Source organism: Semicossyphus pulcher, unplaced genomic scaffold (genome assembly GCF_022749685.1).
Source record: "Semicossyphus pulcher isolate SPU_LCO1_2020_fin unplaced genomic scaffold, fSemPul1.0.p SCAF_14, whole genome shotgun sequence".
Lineage (NCBI taxonomy): Eukaryota > Metazoa > Chordata > Actinopteri > Labriformes > Labridae > Semicossyphus > Semicossyphus pulcher.
The window spans coordinates 16,553,660-16,568,030 of record NW_027211648.1 but is presented as its reverse complement, the minus strand read 5'-3'; the positions used below and the strand labels follow the sequence as shown (position 1 = coordinate 16,568,030).

General features: G+C 44.3%; 1 protein-coding gene across 2 annotated transcripts; it reads right to left on the bottom strand.

The window, feature by feature from the left end:
- Window positions 1-13,212, bottom strand: peli2 (pellino E3 ubiquitin protein ligase family member 2). Of its 2 annotated transcripts, XM_069661520.1 has the most exons (6): window positions 12,931-13,212; window positions 7,187-7,316; window positions 5,113-5,214; window positions 3,312-3,509; window positions 2,935-3,123; window positions 1-2,844 (listed from the first exon to the last, which is right to left on the bottom strand). In XM_069661520.1, the coding sequence occupies exons 1-6, from the start codon at window positions 13,005-13,007 to the stop codon at window positions 2,266-2,268; spliced, it is 1,275 nt and encodes a 424-aa protein (XP_069517621.1). In that variant the 5' UTR covers window positions 13,008-13,212; the 3' UTR covers window positions 1-2,265. The 2 variants fall into 2 exon arrangements, with proteins under 2 accessions (XP_069517621.1, XP_069517620.1); XM_069661519.1 differs by having other exon boundaries at window positions 1-3,123.
- Window positions 13,213-14,371: the final 1,159 nt, after the last annotated feature.

Sequence of the window (14,371 nt, the reverse complement as noted above, 5' to 3'; positions counted from 1 at the left end):
GGCATTGGGAGCATCAGTGCGTTCTATGGCTTGTGTACAGAGTTCCTGTAGGAGACAAAAATCATAGAACAAGCCCTTGGGTGAACTGAGGGCCCCACCCATGTTTACCGAGGAGGAATGTTTGAGGCAGCTACTCTGCAGCTGTTACAGAACACGGTCTGAAGCAAACGGGCACAGTGTTTGAGCTCAAAGTGTTGGAGAGGAATGCTACTGTACAGTATGTGGCTTAGTACTCGACCCTGCTCGGCAGTTACATAAAATGAGAAGAAAACAAGCCATTCAGAATTGCTCTGTGGTGTGAGTGAAGCGTAATGCTGCTGATGCCTTTAAGAATGATCGGTATGTTTCTCTAAGGAAAGGAGCTGAAATGGAAAAATCCTTGAGCAGTCAAGGAGCCCTGTATCAAGGTGAATTTGCCCCTCACCTCTGAATCGACTCATTTTAATGCAACCTGGAAGAAAATTTGAATGCAATAATATTAACAATACTCTAAAACATCTCATAATTTTAATGCTCAGTATAATTTTTGATAAGCTAGAGGCAGAATTCATGCCTTCAACTACATATGGGCACAGTCTGCTAAGCTAGCATCGCAGAAGAATGCACAGATTCGTCCCAGATTTTTTAGTTTCATTTCATCTGCCGCTTTGTTCTGGACAACTTGACTCATCCGCACACAATAGAACGCACTAAATTTGGCATGGTGTGCGATAATATCATTATTCCCGTGCAGCTGGTTGCAAACAGCCTCTGCTGTAATCCAGAGCTGTCCACATTCCCCCCTGTAACAGCGGTTTGGGTTTAGGATTGTTTACAGAAACACTTTGGATCGGAGAAAGTGGACGTTGCATCTCGCGTGTGGAGAGGAAACAGCTCCTCCTTATATTTGGTATAATCTCTGGATGCTGCTGAGACTGTGCCCAGGTTTGACAGCGTAGAAATCATTGGATCAGACCCAGCGTGGGATAAAGCTAACAACAGTGCAGATTGATCACAGTACATGTGTGATGGGCAGGGACGCGGCTAGCCAGCGAGCTAGCACGCAGTTGTGGTGGACTCACACGGTAGCATAGTTTCAATGTGTTCTTTCACTGCGAATATCCCCATAACAGCACAGCCATTGAGAAAGCATTATTGAAGCACCACCAGTGAGGAGAGCCGTGTGTATCAGTACATTCATTGTCAAACCCTGCCAGGTCGCTTTGATTCCTGTGTTCTCTCTGGTAGCGTGTTTTTGGGTGGTGGGTGAGATCATAAAAAGGGGATTGGGGTGAAATGATGCAGGGCGATTTAAACAAAGCCCGAGGGCACCCACACAGTCCAACCCACACACACACACACACACACACACTCACACACATTAATGCACACACTCGCTAACATTCTCACACACATTATTTATGCAGGAGAAAAATATATTAACATTTGCATTACAAAACAGTACAAGGGCCTCAGTGTAGTAAAATACGTCTTCAGTCGGATAAAAACGTGAAGAAGAATCTGTGTGGGTCGTCATGTTCTCTGTGTCGTGTGGATGCGAAACTATCTCTCCCTTTGCCTTCGACAAAATATCTCACTTAAGAAAAATATTCCCACACTTTGATGGGATTTGAGGCACTGGATTATATCTCTATACACAAAAAGTCTTTTCCCCTCCTCGAAGTTTGTTGGAAGCCAAATCCGGTGAGCTGCATGATCAAGATGACATCAGGGGTTCAGGGCCGAGAGGGGCAAAAGGAAACACTAAGAACCCGAGTTTCTCCTGGCCTTTCTCGCAGCCAACAGTCCAGCTGTCTGGCTCTGTAAAGGAACTGAGCTATAAACCCTCCACCCCTTTTTCATTCCCAAAAGACACGACAAAACCTGCTCACTGTTTCCTGCTTCAGTCTGATTCAGGAGTGAAATCAAATAATTCCTTCTTCTTTAACTCTGCGGCCTTCTGATGCAATCCCAGCAGCCATTGTAGTTGAAAACATCCCAGCACTGGAGTCTTGTTTAAAGCGGCAGACAGCTGAAACAGTATTTCATTCCAGAGGAGCCAGGCGTCTGTGGTTCAGTGTGCTCCACATCTCTGTATCCAAACAAGGCCATCCAGAAGGCCTCGAAAACAACCTGAATGACTCTGTGTTTGTGCAGAATCCACAGAACTTACTCGGTTCCACAGCTGGCTTACATGAACAAAAGAAAGCACAAAATAATCTGAACAGTTTCACAGCATGTTTGCATTCCTGTCTCATCTTCTCTGCCGGAGCCGGAGCCTTCGGCTCAGTCCACCGGGCCCTGGAAGATCAGCTTGGAGCAGCCCTGAGAGAGACTGAGCTGGGTGGCACAGAAGGGGCAAGCGGCGTGGAAGGCGTGGGTGCCGTGGGGCAGAGGGATCTCCGCCCAGTACTTCACTGACTTCTCTGAACACACGTGTCCGCATGGCACAAAGGCGTGCGTGGGTGCGCCTGTGTCCACGTAGAAGGCCGGCTCACATCCCAGCCAAAGCGGAACGTAGGGCCCGACCACCCGGCACATGGGGCACTCTCGTAGGGTGTTGGGCTCCTGCTCTGAGCGGTGGCCCCAGTTGTGGTATCCGTGTACGTGGCCGCAGGCCAAGTAGACCCAGGGCTGTTTATCCTCCAGGGAGGAGAGGGCACGGCTGCGTTGCATGCTGGGGAAGGCGAGAGTGTTGAGACCGACGGGGCACTGCGGCCGCGCTGCATTGATCTCCTGTCTGAGAGCCTCCAGGTGCTTCTGCGTGGGAGTGTGGAAGAGGCCTTCTGCAGTGCGCCACAGCAAAGTAGCTCCACATAGATCCACCAGGGAGCCGTCCTGCAGTATGTTGCTCTCAATCTCCACCTGCAGAGGAGCAGACACGCATTCAGTTTCCGTGTCCCATTTGTGAGGTGGGGAACATCTGCTTACTCCCAGTTGTGTGAAGCTACTGACCAGTTTGCCCGGGGTCTGTGCAGAGCGTGTTTCTCTCAGCGTGTAAACGTCCCCACAAACAGAGATCTCTCTCCAGACACCAGGCTTTGACTCTTCTGTGAAGCCGCCTCTAGGGTGCATCACCAGCACGCCATTGGTTGTCAGTCCGTCCATGTGACCATCAGGGTTCTTCCATTTTGCAGCTTTTTCCTGTCGGCGAGATAGAGCATTGATGATAATGCAAACTGACCTTGTACACAAAACTGCAGATGAAAGAAACTGCATTTGTTTATCTGGTCAGACCTTAGATTTAAAGGCACAAACTGGACATCTTGTCTGAAACGGCAGCGTAAAGAGAGATACAGTTTATCGTTCATGGTACTCAAAATAGTAATTACCCCGAGGAAGATGTTTTTGGAGGAATCAAAACCAGCTGCGTAGATGCGAGCAGTGAAGGGCGGGTTGCGTTCACAGACCACTCTGCAGGCGAAACGGGAGATGGTGCTCTGCGTGATGGGAGTCTCCTCTCCGTCCTGACCTCCCGCTATTGTGTCAGTCACCACAAAGTCTATGGGACTCTCAGTGGAACGCCCAATCTACAAAACACAGTCATTAATCAATATGGCGCTACATTACTAAACAGCTTCTTGTGATGTATTGACAATACGCTGGCACTTTTTAATTCCCTGCAGACATTTGAACTTTTGACTGTTCTGCTTCCCAGCAGTTCAGATGTTTACCAGTTTGTGGCTGTTTGACATTTAGCAGAGTGTGTGTGTGTATTTGTGGTAAAGATGCTGAGATAATGTGCCTCTAGTTTCATACAGCAGCATTCTGTTATACACTGCATCTCTCTATCATTTAGAATAAATAATAACATTTCTGACTTATCCTGAATCCGACCACAGCGTTGAACCCTGAAAAATGTCAAACAGTTCTCAAGCTGAACAAACTAAACATTTCCCTCTTTCATTTCCTCCATCTCAAACGGTCTTAACATCCTATTTTTTTTTGTTTCCCTCTTTCTGCTTTTGTTGTGTTCAGTTCAGTGTTAGAGTGTAAGGTGAAAAACAAAACAAAACACAGAATTTGCAGGCAGAGCTGCAAATAATCCTCAGACATTTAAACCAGAAGCACTGACAAAGGAAGCATTATTTTGAAAATCCCTATACTGTCCAGTCAGGTCAAAAAGCCAATCATTTGCTTGTTACATAATCAAGATGCTTCTCTTCAGTATATAAAGTATTAGGACATATAGTATGTATATGTGTCTGTTAGAGCTGTAAAAAGCAAACAGTAAAAGCAACATACGTCCGCTTGGGCGCTATGAAATAGTAATGAATGGTAGGGCTGCAGGATGTGGGGAACTGCTACTTATTGCTATATAAAAAAATACAGGAAATTATACCAGATAAATGCATTTTTATTGATATATACAATTAACAATCATATTTTAATTATTTAACACTTTTAAGTCTATTTTCCTCTAATAAAACAAAACCCTCCTCCTACTTTACCCTTATGAAAAAGTCCAGATAGTTCAGGTGGAGCGCCACGTTTCTTTATAAAATAACTTATGGGCTGCAGTTTCGTTACTTACACACTATGTCATCTAACGATGTTCAAATGTATGTTTAATCAGCCTGATCAGCCCTGTGACAGTAACTTTTGGAAACAGAAGCTCACCGTCTCCTACTTCCTGTTAGCACATCAGGGGGCTGGTAACGAATCTGGTTTGTTACCAGCCCGTTTATGTGGCTACAGCTTTAACAAGCAACGGGACGAGGTGCCGCAGATAACGGCAATACACACACTGAAAAGAATCCTGCCTCGAACATCCCGCTAACACGATCTGTGACGGCAGCAGCGTCGCATGCTTGTTTACATTTTACAGGCAGGTGACACGCAGACTCTGCAGCTCAGCGGTCGGTTCGCTCTGTGCTGCACTAATGTTATATCAGACAGATTTTGTTGTAGATAAGTGAAGTAAAAACGAACCAAGCGAATCGTTTTGCATCGAGCAACAAAATAGAAGCAGCTTGGCGTGTTGCAGTTAATTTGCGTCACCATCGCTCATCCCGCAAATGCACACATCGCAATGCCTAAACGATATCTCGTGCAGCCCTAATGAATGGTTAACAAATAATAGTTGCACTGCGCATAAGTTCCCATCGGCACAAAGTGTCATTGAGTTTTTACCTGAAACATGTCCGTGTCTTTATCATGGCAGTACTCCACCACCACCGTCTGGTTCCTGGACAGCGTGTAGGAGATGCTGTGTTGGCCTTTACAGTTCACAGCCTGAAATACATCAAACACATCGTTAGAAACATGCAAAACATTGTGACGCAATATTAAAAACAACAAAAACATATTTTAGCTTTTTAAGGTACACATGAGTGTTTCATTGTTTAATACCTTGTGCTGTATGCAAATATTACACTGCTGCTGAGTTTAATTTCAGCCGTTAAAAGATGGAAGAGATCTGTCCGTATTTGAACTGCATTATTTACAATGTTTTTTTACTGACATTTAAGCAAGAATATTCCTTCATTTATTACCTAAGAAGATCTGAAGCAGGAATTTGCAGTGGAGGAGCAGCGTGCAAAGTCACACTCCCATGACAGTGACCATAAATTGCCCGCTGGCCTCAGTTAACACGAGCTCGCCCACCAGCTGAACTGCCTCAGTCAGCGCGGTGACGGAGGGAGAGTTAAAGCCAGTCAGGCCCGGCTCCCATCAACACTTTACCACATGCCACTATCATCCGGCTCTAATCTGCGAATTCCATTTCCCAAACATGCCCCCCCCCACACACACCCTCCCTCCTCTCTCTTTGTCACGTGCAAGAGGGGGAGAGAAAGTGGGTCATCAGCACTGCCACACTCTGCTGTAACCTACGAGACAGACGGGGACAAATGTCATCATCACATGCAGTCTTGTCTCGACTGCGCCGCTACAAACAAATGGTGCTCCACCTGTTCCGTGGCTGAAGTACACACACACACACACACACACACACACACACACTCCAAAACAGAAACGTTTATTTTTATAAAGAGCAACGCCACACCCCCCAAAATGTCACACACCCCTCCTCTCAGCTGAGTGAAAATAAAAATAAAGCCTCAGCCATGTGACCCCCCCCTCCCCACCCCCCAAGAGGAAGGTCAGCGCAAAACAATCGCACACGAACAAACGCAGTGATTGAGATCAAGCCGGGACACCATTTGAATAGAAGGCAAGCAAGCAGCATCATGGGAGCTCCACGTTATCTGTCATGATCACCAGAGTGTGCACGGACACGTGAGCGTTCCCTCTCAGCGTCAGAGCCACAGAGCAGTCTCAGTTCATTTCGTACGACACTGCTGCGCTGTGAGGGAGCCGGAGCAGGTCGGGGGGGGAGCGCGGTAGAAAAGAAAATAATAGGAAAAAGGGGGGGAGATGGCTCGGTTCACTTATAAAGAACACTCCTCTCAAATCAAGATCACCACACTGCTTGTCTTTAAGGCTATTTTTGACTTTGTGTACAGCTGGGATCGCAGAGTCAGGCAACTGCAACAACTTCCTCCTCAGTTCACCCTGCTAATCCCAGGCCTGGTAAGAGGATGGCAGAGAGGAAGAGAGGGGAAAGGGGAAGAGGCTAACAACAACACTTCCCATCTCTGAAGTAGCCTGTGACTAAAAAGAGAGCACTCTTTGTTTAGTTGAACCGTGGAGTAAAAAAAGGGCAACTGTAGTGTGAATCACGGAAACATTTCGCCATGTTTCAAGGACAAACTAGAACGATGCCAAATCTCTTTGTTGCAGATTCGAGTTCCACAAGGTAAAAGTAACCTGAACCAGAGGCCCCTTTGGCCTGAGCGAGCTGAGCCCACAACAAAAGTCTTAAACGTTGGCCTCACAGAGCTGCAGAGGTAAGCAGGTCCTTTAGCTTGTTTAGCAGTTTTGCATGGGAACCAAAGGCAGGAATGCAGGAAGGCAGACATGTTATACTCGAAGGGGCAGTTTCTGGCAGGCACTCCTGTGCAAAGAAAAGTGCAGAGGCCCGGCTAGGAACTACAGTTATTGTAGTGGAAATGTCAACATCAGGGCCGGCCGACGACAATGTAAAGGAGTTTGCTGCACGTTTCAAACGCTACTGAAAAACCACTTGATTTCCCTTCCACTAATCTGCCGAGTTCAATCCCCTCATGAATTCAAATCTGCCTTAGTATCTTGACAAAACCGGAGTTACCCATCCACATACTTCTGCACATTGTATTTGCATTACCTTGCTTGCCTGGGGTGTGTTGAGGATGTGCACAGTGCTTGGTTTAACACCGTTGGCTTTGGTCCTCCTGTATAGCGCAAATCTGCTTTTCCTTCTCCCCCGATCTCCGTTGGGCAGAGAGCCATTGTACCTGTCACAGAGGAGAAACAGCAGAATCACAGTTAAATATTTGATGAAAACACAAGCAGCACAAAGATGTGTCTGATGAGATTTACAGTCGAATTCCTTTAATCGCATAACAAGTAAAGATGGGGAATTAGAAACACTCGTGCTTTTTGGAAAGGAGCTTTGCCATGGCATTACATCACTGGCAATCTAATGCACACTATTAGCCATGTACGCGTTACCTTGGATAATGTCTCTCATTACATAATGCACTCGGGTACTTGTGATTTCAGCGAGCCAACTCTGTGTAAACTGCAGCTGTTCTTTTGCTCCGTGTCCTCGGCAGGAGCAGGTTTTTTAAGATGCACGTCAGGTTTGCTGTCACTTCGGGGACTCAAAGTGTGGGTGGGGAGCTCGATCACATGACTGAAACATGCTCTTCGCTCATGGCTGAATTATGTACAACAATCTGGAAAGCTCTAACATCTAATCTATGATCATTCTCTTGGTCCTTCAGTCTACTAGGCAGTTCCTTGTGAATGAAGAAGCCCCTTCCCTTCCGGTAGCACTCGCCCTCTCCCCACCCACCAGCTGGTTCCTACAGCTGGGACACCCCATGCCCGCCTCCCATCCAACACACCGACCTTCTGTCGCGCGCTCGCATGTTACCACGGTGTGCTGAGCAGGCACTTCGCACAACGGAAATATCTCTATCAAAAGGCCCACGTTTGCATAACTATGCACATCACCACAAGCACCACAAACCGCTTCATAATCTGACAATCCTCCTCCTCTTCTTCTTCTTCGCTGCAACGCAAATGCAACAGTGGCAACAAGAGGCTCCTCCCTACCTCCCACCAAAGCTACTCCACCTGTCCCATGTCTCCACACAGCCGACCAGGCATGGAAACACATGGTCTCAGTCGGCAGAGTGCACAAAGCTGGCCTGTAGGACAAGCCACCCACAGAGAGCGAGAGAGGCTCTGGATGGACAAAACTACAACTAATGCACTGACAGCAGGAGGAAGATGGTTATAGACAAAACACTATTTAATTTGCTCCTCAGCAGGTTTATCAATCACAGATTATAAACACATTGATTGTGGTCGGGATCCTAAAGAAGATCCACATCCGATAGAAATACTGCTGATATTTCTCATTAATAATCTCATGTTTGGAGCTAATTTAACTCTGTTCTGACTCCATACTCCAGTTTCATCTGTCCTAGAAACTCCACACCTAAATTAAGAGCAGCTAGGCCTATATACGCTTCACATTTCTATTTTGTGATAGAAATAAAAAGATGAAATGCAGCTCAGCATTTCCCAATGAAGCATTCTACCTTCAGAATTTAACCTTTGCTTTTATATAACAGGCACACACGCCGTCTATTATCCATCATTACACTGAGGAACAATATCCTGTCAGCGAGGAACTGCCACCGTCACATTAGCCAGGACAGCCTCTCTAAAGCTGCGCTCCGACTAATTGTGATCACTTTCCCTTTTGACCTGTGCCAGACAGAAGGCGGATTTACCTTCCAATACGTACGAGCAGGGATTATAAGACTGCGGCGTATCACCTATCCTCCAGGGCTGCGCTAAGCAGCCAACAGCACCTCCTACCTCTTCTGCTAACACGAGAGGCTAGTGTTTTTCAGAATGAGGAGGTAGATGTGCTGAGTTGTTATTCCCATTATTAGCATGATGCAGAGGCAGGGAGGACTTGAAGGGGTCACGGAGGATGGCGAAGAGGTTAGATGATGCTGGATTCACTGTATCAGTACATGCAGGGCAGGCATCAGTCAGCTGACTCAGAATGGAGCTGCCATAGCTCCGAGTATCAGTCTGACTAATGTAACCTTACACAAGACAATGAGTCAGCACCAGCTTCGCCTTCACTCTGACCTTGCTGTTGACTTGAAGATGGCAAAAGGGCAATTTTTCAAGAGATGTTTCACTGCCATTTTCTCCTAGACCTAGATTTGAGTATTGGCAGATAGCGAGTAATCATCTGAAACTTGTGCAACCTTAAAATATTCCCAATATTGATGGAAAAACACTGATTTTTTTTTTACATTTTTCTTCAGGGATTTTAAATTTTAAAAAGGTCCCCACGTCTCAACAATCAGTGTCAGTTTGTACTAAAGATGTCCCCCAAGTTGATTTGTACACTTCCTTCACCGAGCCGTTCTTAAGAGAGAAATGTACAAAGTTCAATCAATAGGCCCAGTCTCCGAGCCACAATGGACAGAGGAAGCTGAGGAGAGGCAAAGGCTGAGTCCTGATCAATCCATCCTTTCATTTCCAGGATCCCCACGCAGCCCACCCCTCCCTCCCTCCTCCCCTCCCTTCCCTTCACTGACCAGCACCAAGCCAACACACCCAGGGCAGAGACGAGGGGGCAGCCATGCAAGTAATAAGAGCCACCCCGGTCATGACAACAAACCACTGAGGGAACTGCTGCTCAAACAAGCTTTGTTCCGTGCTGTCAGCTATCTTGTCTACCATCAGTTTTATCAATGGGATGTGATGTCATGGTAGTGATTATACACCCGTCACATCTGATTCAAATATGTGTCTTTATGTCAGGAGGGAGAACAAAAGTGTCAGCTTCAAACGCGCCACATGTAGAGCCCGGGGTAATGAGCAGTCAGCACTTTTTGTCCCGTATAATAAGCAGTATGGCTGCGAGTCGATGGGTGGAGGGCAAGGGACAAAACCACACTCCATATATGTAACTCCCACCGCACAAACACCTCCAAATGTTCACTTTAAGCTTTAATAACTTCCATGTGAGCTGCAGTGCTGGCCAATCAGTGATGACACAGCAGGTGTTTTCCATCATCTGTCCAAGCTTTTGCCCTTTATAGATATAAACATGGTTGTTTGGAGTAATAACCGGCTGCAGTTTCATCTGAAAAAACAAAGCAGTGCTTTTGAAATAGTTCTGACATAAACAAAGAGACCAGGTTTTACTCACTGGCAGGATGAGACACGTATACTAACGCAACTATAACTGCCATTACATTAACAGATTAATGCTGGTATTGTTTGAAATGTTGCAATACTTGTGCCAATATGATTTTAGCATCAATGCCAAAATTATTCAGACCTTGTGGGAAGGTTTTTTCATCACTACAACCCTACCCTTTTTCACCTTTACAGAAGGAGCAAAAGTACTCGAATGTTGTTCGCTTTATAAAGACATTTTTCATCAGGACCAACTCATTTTTATTTGTGATAAGTTGATAGACAAAAACATCCAATAATAACTGTTTTGATCATCAAAATAATGGTTAAAGTCATTATTTCTAGTCAAAACTATCTTTGGTTCAGCTCTGAAGTGTCAAGCTTTCTCTTTGTTACATTTCATTGCAAACCGAACATCCTTTGATTTTTCACAGTTGGTCAGATTAAACTATAGATTGAAGACGTCCTTCTGACCGTCAGGAAATTGTGACAAGCACTTTTCACAATTTTCACAGGATGAATCAAATACTTATTTGAAGTTTGATCAATTATGAAAAATACAACAATCAATTGCAGCCCTACTTGACGTTTTGGTCACATTGGGCCTCATTTACGAACAGTGTGTACGCACGAATCTGTGCTTGAACTGTGCGTAAGCACGTTTGACGCGCTTATCTAAATTTCTTCGCACTCTGCGAACAAATGTAGAACTCCCTCAGACCATGCGTACGCACAAATGATGAAAGAAATGTCCTAGGAAATGTGAACACACACCCTTTTAACTAAATGCATACTATATTAAAACTTCATTTATTTAAAAAAAAGGCTTTAATAGACAACAATAATAGAATTTACTAATGTATGGACCAAACGTAAATGCCGTGTCATCCTCATAATTTATTGTCATATAATTAAAACTTCAATTATAGCAGTTGAGTTAGTTTATTAAGTTTACAATAGAGTAGACCATATGAAAATGTTCATATTGAAATGCAACACTTTTGTTGCAATTACTTCTATTTCTGCTGATGTGAAATTTTTATTTTTTCCTTTTGAGGCCATCTTTCATGTTCTTTCAGCTTCTCCGTAACACCGCTCTCTTCATGCGGCACCAAACAGATGTCCTTATATAGAGAAATAGAGGCGTGGCAGTATGCTGATTGCACATTGGGGACACGCGCCTGTCAATTTAGAATGGTTCTGATTTACTAACATACGCACGGTGGTGAGAACAAAATTGGCCGGTACGCACGTGTCATAAATCTGACGGTGATTTTGCGCAAGTACTTATTTTTTGCGGAGAGCAAGAACATTTCTGCGCAGATATTAGTGAATGAGGCCCATTGTTTGGTACCAAAATGGTATCGTAAATTAGGCTAACTACCCGAATTAGAAATTTAGAAATTAAAGCACCAATATTCTAAAGATATTTCAAATGCTCGAATCTGTGACAGAAAATACTGTCAAAGTTACAGATATAAACAAAGACATAATTATCCACCATTGCTTATGGTCACAACTACCTTACAAAGAAGGATCTCTGACTTAAAAGTCAATGAAAGAAACTCAGGATCACTGATAAAGGATGCTGTAGCGCAATGTAAAACATGTTGCGAAAGATGATATGAAAGAAAGAAAGTCTTCCCTCTTTTATCACGGCTTGTGTCATGCGATTGTTGGAAATATTTTGAATGAATTAGCTGGATTGTTTAATGGCAATACTGTGATTACTTTTGCTGCAATGTGCTTAAGTAGGCTACCTATATTTGTTGTAGCCAGCAGTTTCTTTATTTTTTCCACAAATGCGTTCTATCGCGATATCCGGCTTCATATATCGTGATAAAGGATTTGATCCACATCCTCACGTTTAAAACTCATGTTGTTCTTTGGTGGCCTAAAAGCCTAGTCACAGTTTGGTCATCTACCTGGACATGTGAACAGCCGATACTGGAGTGTGTAAAAAAAACTAAACAATCTGTAGGCCACTTTTGCATATTGGAAACACAAACAGTGGCCTTGTAGTGCACGTGAGCGTCTCTACAGATGTGTAAAGTTTTGCGGTGTTAGCTTGAGATAGTGTTGGAAATAGGAAGAACCATGGGGACTGGGGGAGGGGACCATCACCACTTCCGAATTCCTAAACCCCCATGAATCCGACTTTAAGGTAGGAAGGAGCGCCCTGCTCAGAGCTACTAAGTGTGTGATTCATTTCACCCGAGTTTCTCAAGTTGTCCTGCTTGTATTTATTTTGTGGGCATCGGTTGGTACAAATGAAGCAAGATTATTATTATTATTTCCCGGTTACCAGGCAATAAAACACCGCCATAATCTCAGCAAAACTATAAATGTACACATATCTGAACGCGCACGTGTCTGATTAGTGGAGTAACGTGAGCGCGTGAATCTCAACAGGGCTTGACGTTTCCTGGCTCTTTCTGGAGTTAACTGAGAAAAAGTCGGTCTTAGCCCTTGTTGGAAATACCGTTCACAAAGGTCCACATCTTATTTATTCTTAACACTTAGCTGACGTAGAGTCACGTCGCTGAGTTAGCTATGTGAGTGGCTCTTGAGAAACTTTCTCAAGATAAACACTCGCTTTTACGTTAACGTAGAACTGCAAATAAACTATAAATATCCAAAATCATAGCCAAGCAAGGTTAAACTTACCCCAACACCACCAGCTCCCCGTATTTCACCGGGTCTTTGGACGGGGCGCAGTGCTCCTCTTGGCTTGACGAAAACATGAGGCTTCACTGTGTAACGTTAGCTATACAGTAATAACAGCAGCTCAAAAATAACCAGGAACTGCCTTCAAAACACACGAAAGGCTCTCATTTCAGATCATAGATCCAGCGGCATATGTCTCTGTGCCCACACTAATCCCGTTTTCTATAAATAAACTGGTCTGAAACTTCTTTACCGTGACATAGCAAAATGTAACTTACTTGGCGGTTGAATCCGCTCTGAAGCAGATACAAAAACAGCGAGCAGCAGGGCCGGACTGTACCATTCCCTTGTTCTTTACTTTGTGTAGGGGGGGATGAATACTAAGGCTGTCTTTAAACTAGCGTTTTAACCTCAATGTGCCTTAAACACATGTTTAAACATATACATTGTACAACTAAAAGGCATCTTTTGTTTAATTTATTCTTAGATAAACAACCTTATTGTACTTGGAGTAAAACTGCCAACTTCGCCCACCCTCGCATGGTTCATGGATCACATCCTGTGTTATGTAAACAAAGAGTACAATCTGGGAATTCTTAAAGGGATCATACTTTTCCTGATATGTTTGCGAAGTTTCCAGTGTCCCACACCTAACCAGTGTATGGATTTTACACATTCTTTTGTCATAGCATTTGGTGAGTATTTGCTACATGGGGCTCACTTCTTTGCATCAAAAATGTAAAAATGGTCGTATAAGTTCGTAACATATGACTACTTTGTGTAACATTACTCATGCCGAGGTGAGCTAATGGAAGGTGGGGCAGCAAAAGAGTTGCATTAGTACATTTCCTGACTGAGATAAGAAAATGAAAGGAAGATTAAATTAGATTGACTGATTTTATTGCTGACCCTTGGGCCCTTTTAAGAACTTTATTTGATTATGACTGAGATGGATGATTTAACCAAACTACTTAACTATTTATCTGCATGCACTGAAGTTTTATTATAACATTACGGTTGATCATTTCATTTTGTTGTCTAGTTTCCTATTTTCATCTTGCCTTTGGTTTTCAACAGGCCTACAGGTCTTTGCTAATTATTTCTGTAATATCTTGTAAGTCACCTGGCTCCACGTGAGAAGATGCAAACAGTCTAATAATACCACCAAAGCCTGGTCATTTGCTTAATTGCTCCCTCTGAGAATGCCTCACAGACTCTAACCAAATGTCCACACCTCATGTGAGGATGTCAAGAACTTCTCAATCTCCAATGTCACCTCTTTCACCATCCCACATGTCCAGTTGTTCTCACGCCTTTCTGATGAATGTGCCACTTCTCCACTTTTGTCTGGCAGTCTCATCAACATTTTACTGCCTCTGTCTTGTTTTCACAAGAATCTCCCCTTGCTGGAGGTGCCCCTACTGCTCCAGGCCCCTGCAGT